At 43.2% G+C, this 5188-nt stretch overlaps 1 protein-coding gene across 6 annotated transcripts in view; it reads left to right on the plus strand.

Moving 5' to 3' along the window:
- The window catches only part of LOC112141137 (receptor-type tyrosine-protein phosphatase beta), a 32959-nt gene that overhangs the window by 17731 nt on the left and 10040 nt on the right, over positions 1 to 5188 (plus strand). For 3 of the 6 annotated variants that reach the window (XM_036212235.1, XM_024264195.2, XM_036212237.1), the window contains 9 exons: positions 958 to 1248; positions 1423 to 1701; positions 1779 to 1928; positions 2500 to 2749; positions 3880 to 3992; positions 4086 to 4191; positions 4308 to 4385; positions 4471 to 4488; positions 4566 to 4650. In XM_036212235.1, coding sequence (XP_036068128.1) covers positions 958 to 1248; positions 1423 to 1701; positions 1779 to 1928; positions 2500 to 2749; positions 3880 to 3992; positions 4086 to 4191; positions 4308 to 4385; positions 4471 to 4488; positions 4566 to 4650 — 1370 coding nt within the window. The remainder of the gene's footprint in view (positions 1 to 957; positions 1249 to 1422; positions 1702 to 1778; positions 1929 to 2499; positions 2750 to 3879; positions 3993 to 4085; positions 4192 to 4307; positions 4386 to 4470; positions 4489 to 4565; positions 4651 to 5188) is intronic. The other 3 variants (XM_036212236.1, XM_024264193.2, XM_024264192.2) reach the window with 3 other exon arrangements.

Consider the following 5188-nt stretch of genomic DNA (forward strand, 5'->3'; position numbering starts at 1 on the left):
GGGGGGGGGGGGTGTTTGCGTATGTTTGCACTGCTGATATCCCAGCATCACTTTGACTACACTCCCTCCCTAGGTTACAGCACCTCACAAGCCCAAGCTAACATTAGCATAGCAAAAAAAGGCTAGCAATATCTGAGTATGGTGTTGAGCCAGATGGCAGCTCAGAAGAGGAAAATTAAGACGTCTAAATAAAATTAAATAAAGTAAATAAAGATGTTATTGTCTGCAAGTGGATGCATTAGAATGGAACAGCCATCCTGAACTTTTTCAAACTGCTACTTTTCATCTGCCTCTGATTCATCACAATTTGATTCAATGAATACTCAGAAATTCAGTTTTAATCCTAAATTCTTTATATTTGTCCTCCATCATAAAAAAATGCTACAATAACATAATAAAAACAACAAAAACATAATTTTTATTTGATTGGGGCCTTAAAGTACAAATACCCATAAACATTACTTAATCTCAGTTACTTCAAAAGCTGAGAAACAACTGGTCCTTTTTTTTTTCCCAAACACAAAAATAAACACAAGAGTTTAAAAATGAAAATATACAAGTATCGTAAACAATGCCCCAAAAGGAGTGGGTAAAAAAAAGTCTCGTGTGGCCCTATCTCTTTTTACAACACCTTATGTTACATGTTTTTATTTACAGTTACTTTCTCAAAAACACTTAAATTACCTTCCGTATAACACCTCTGCACAAAGACATTTGTTCATTTGTTTATAATGATCATTTTAGGCCTTGTGAAGACTCAGCAGCAACATTTTATATGTTTTTTAAATAAATGCTTTGTTTTAGACCTACATTCAACCCATTCAGTAATCCACACCATAAAATGATATTCACATTTTCTTCAAGACAACAGAATTCTGCTCCTAAACTCATGAAGAAACTGCAGATGCTGACAGTCCTTTGACGGTTCCTTGTTCCCTTTTCTTTCTCTCTTCTCAGCTCCTAAACCTCCCACATCCTTTTTGTTTGGGGGGGTCACTAACACCTCACTGGAGATCACCTGGACTGGTCCTGTAGACTCAGACTATGATGACTTTGACCTGCAGTGGAACCCTCATGACCAGCTGTCTGTCACCAACCCCTACCACAGCAGGACATCGGGCAGTCGTATCCTGACAGGTCTGTTCCCTGGACGGCTTTACAGCTTCAGCCTTCGTACCGTCAGTGGGGCCACACAGCCAGGGGCCACGGCCACCCGCAGCACCCCCATCTACAACAGCATCCGAACCAGTGAGTGGCAGAGCCTAACTTCATCTTTGTTTTTAATATCTGACGCTTCAGTCCAGTCAGAACCTTTGTGTCCCCACAAACCTTTAGGAAACCAAGTCATTTGTCAGATCAGTCTTGATGGAGGGAGAACTTAAAGCATCTCTTCCTCACTGGCTGCTCTGTTTTCTCTTGTAGGGCCAGGGCGAGTCATCGGCCTCCATTGCCGGCCCCAAAGCTCCACCTCCATCTCCTGTTCCTGGACCCCCCCAGAGGCGGATTACGACTCCTACAACATTGAGTGTGTTCATCAGGACTCCCGCACCCTGGTCTACTCTCGGCGCACCGGCAGAGACTCCACCAGCTATGTCATTACTCAGCTGGAGCCTCACAGACGCTATACAGTCTCTGTAAAGGTCATCTCTGCTGGAGCCACCAGCAGGGAGGCAGAGGACAGCGTGGTCACCATGATCGATCGTAAGAGATGTTGGATCACAATGAGCCTTCTGTGAGCTGGGCTGGAGGTTAATGTGCTCTCTGCCTGTCCCCTGCAGGTCCTCCCGCACTCCCCATTGGTACCCGAGTCAGTGAGAGGTCCACTGTTGTTACCACCTGCTCCATCTTGTTCTGGTTTAACTGCAGCTGGTTCAGTGATACCAACGGTGCTATCAAGTTCTTCACTGTGGTGGTGACAGAGTCTAACGGTGAGTGGACCGGACCACCTTCTGTAGAGGGATACTTTGGTCTGCAATAATATTCCTGCATTTTTCATTCATAGTTACGTTAAGAAGTTACATTTTTAAAGTTTTTAAAATTTGCTTTAAGTGTGTTCAATAAATGTTTATCCTGTTCGGTGAGTTTTGGATTTTGGCCCCTTGAGTGATTGATTGTTGATCTAGGGTCAACAGTCCAGAGTAATGGAGAATGCGGGACAGTAGTGAAGAAACAAGAAAGCTGTCCCCACATTTTGCTGATTGACAGGATTTTGCTTTTACTAACGATCCTCTTTAAAAACTCATTTCAAATTTTGAAAACTCAGCAGTTTCACTGATGTCTTGTCAGACACCAATCCAGCCATTGAAAGCAGACAGTTTTGATAGAAAAAAGTCTGAATATTTATGAAAAAATACGCTCAGTGAGATTATTAAAATCATCAAAACAAATTATTAATTCTGTTTACATGTTAGATTTAAACACAGGCAATATTTGAACTAGAAAAATGTAGAATTCCAAATATAAAAACAGGAATAAAATCTGTCTGTGACCCGTTTGCAGGTGTGGAAGATTCCCTGCCCGACCAGTATCACCCACTACCTTCTTACAGGGACTACATCTCCAACAGCTCCATCAAGTCCTACCAAACCAGTTACTTCTCCAGCTACTGCTCAGAGAGCCTGGATAGCAATGCTCATGTCTTCAACATCAGCCTGGGGTCAGGCATGGAACCGCTGGGGGGCCCTTGTGAGCCCAGCAGTGACCTAAACCAGTTCTGTGATGGACCACTGAAGCCCAGGACTTCCTACAGGTATCCATGACTTCATCCTGTCATCACAGCTGAACTTAAAATCCTGATTTTTTAGTTTTTAACATGTATTTATGGTTTTTCTTTTGAAAGAGAACAAATGTAATAAGAAATTATTTTGCTTCTCGTTTTAAATGTGTCAATCAAACTGTCTTGGACAGACTCTGTTTGAATGAATGATCTTCTTTCCATCAACAGCTCTGCTGCACATGCACTAAACCCTCATCTGTTCCTAGTGTCTAGTTCAGGTTCTGGAGAAGAGAAGATGGTATCTTCACGTTCACTGCAGTCAAATGAGCCGCCGTTCACATTTCTGTGGTCAAATCAGTATCACTGGATTTTTGGTGTGAGTTTCATCCAATACTTACGGTAGCAGGACTGAGAACGCTGGAAAATCTCCACCAGACTCCACGGAGCTTCTTGATGTGACCACGGAAATGTGAACGGCGGCTCATTTGACCGCAGTTGGAAAGGATTGTAAATCAATGAAAGAGCATTTTGATGTTAGCTTTGATTATTTTATCAAGAACTCTGAGAAACCAATGATTGAATGCATTGATCACAGTCAATAAACATTGGAGAATTAGCTAAAAGAGTCTTTGGTGAACTGGAAGGAGAAAGAATCAGGATTTTGGAGGAAGTTCTGTCCATGAAGATCTTCACTTCCTCGTCCAGCTGACATCCGGATCAGAACCATACGGCTGGACATTACCCAGATTGATGGATGTTTTTATGTAGCAGTGGTGAAGATTTATGCTAGTGAGACACAGAGCTATCATAATCAGACATGATGGTAATCAGGGGCGGGGCTACTCACCTCAGCTCCAAAAGCCACGCCCCCTCAGAGGAGGTTTTGGAAACAGAGGCTTCAGATCAACATGAAAAATGGCTTTTTTAAGACATTTAGGTTGTGGGATTTTGGATACAAACTTCATAATCATAATTAAAACACTACAGGGAACGTTTTTTTTTTTTATAAAATAAAAGCTGTCATAGAGGGACTTTAAGGGACTAAGAAAAAGAGCTCTGTAAAAATCGTACCACAAATAAACCAGTTCAAAATGCTCCTGGACGACCTACAGGTTCCAGTACAGGAATTATAAGCTGATTCTGGGAGTCCTAATGTCTTCCAGGCTCAGCATCCGGGCTTTCACTCAGCTCTTCCATGAAGACTCAATGGACATCAGCACCTTCAGTCCTCTGTTCACCGACACGTATCTGTCTCTGCCCATTGTCACTGAGACTGGTAAGGACCTACCACAACCAACCAACCTCCGTTTATGTGAAAGACACCATGGGCCAATACATTAATAAAAACATCCTGGAAACTGTGCTGCAGAAAGTCTGAACGGGGTCATTGGAGGCATCAGCGCTGGACTGTTCCTCGTTGCAGTGGTCGTGGTTATCACCGCTCTGTTGGTTTGCAGACGCAGGGTTGACAGAGTGTGAGTATCTGTACGGAAGGAGTCAGTGACAGGGACACAACACAAGCTGACAGGAAGATGAGGGCTGGGCTTTAGCCCTGCAGCACCTGCTAATCACCTGTTGCTGTTGGCTTCAGGGGCGAGGAAAGGCCAGTTCTCGGCATGAGTCAGAGGAGGGACAGAATGAGTACAGGAACCCAGCTGGGTATCAAAGGGTAAGAAATTATGGCTGATCTTATTGATTACAAATACTATGTTGGCTGAGTTTGGTTTTAACTGTTTCTTCTCTTTGTTTCTCAGAAGCAGAAGAACCTTTAGGTGAGACATTCAGATGTTCTCAATTTTGCTAGTACAGTTATGGTGATGTCTGTTGTTAAACGTCTCCCTGTCACCAGCAGTCCCATCAGGATCATGAACTTTGAGTCCCACTTCAACAAGCTGCAAGCAGACTCCAACTATCTTCTGTCAGAAGAGTATGAGGTGAGTTATCTTGAGCTGTAAGTTTGGTTTGGTACCAGTTGGCACAGCATGCTTGCTTTTTGACGTGTTCTTAGTGGCTGGACATCTCAGATCCAGAGAATCCTCTATGAGCTGCTCAACCATTTCTGGAAAACGTCTAATCGGACCAACTCCTGAGGCCCACCCCTGTTAGAATATGATCACTGCTAACAGTGACTTTCGCCACTAAACACACAGCAGCTAATGTGTAGCTCAGGAGACAGATTTTCTCATTTTCATCATCTTAAATCAGGAGTCAGCAACCTGCTGCTCCAGATCCACATGTGGATCTTTTATCTCTCCATGGTCCTTGGCCAAACATAAAACAAGTCAGAGAGACTGCTGACCAAACAATGACGACCGTCTGAGTCAGCAGCTTACCCTAACCAAAATTTCCTAGAGAAAACAAATAAACAAAGCCAGCAAACTAAGACTACCAAGATCCAACCCCAAACTAAAATTAGTTACTAGCTGCCCAGAGCTGCACTGAGATGATCCTGTTTGGTACAGAGCATATTTT

Source organism: Oryzias melastigma, linkage group LG6, assembly GCF_002922805.2.
Source record: "Oryzias melastigma strain HK-1 linkage group LG6, ASM292280v2, whole genome shotgun sequence".
NCBI classification, from domain to species: Eukaryota; Metazoa; Chordata; class Actinopteri; order Beloniformes; family Adrianichthyidae; genus Oryzias; species Oryzias melastigma.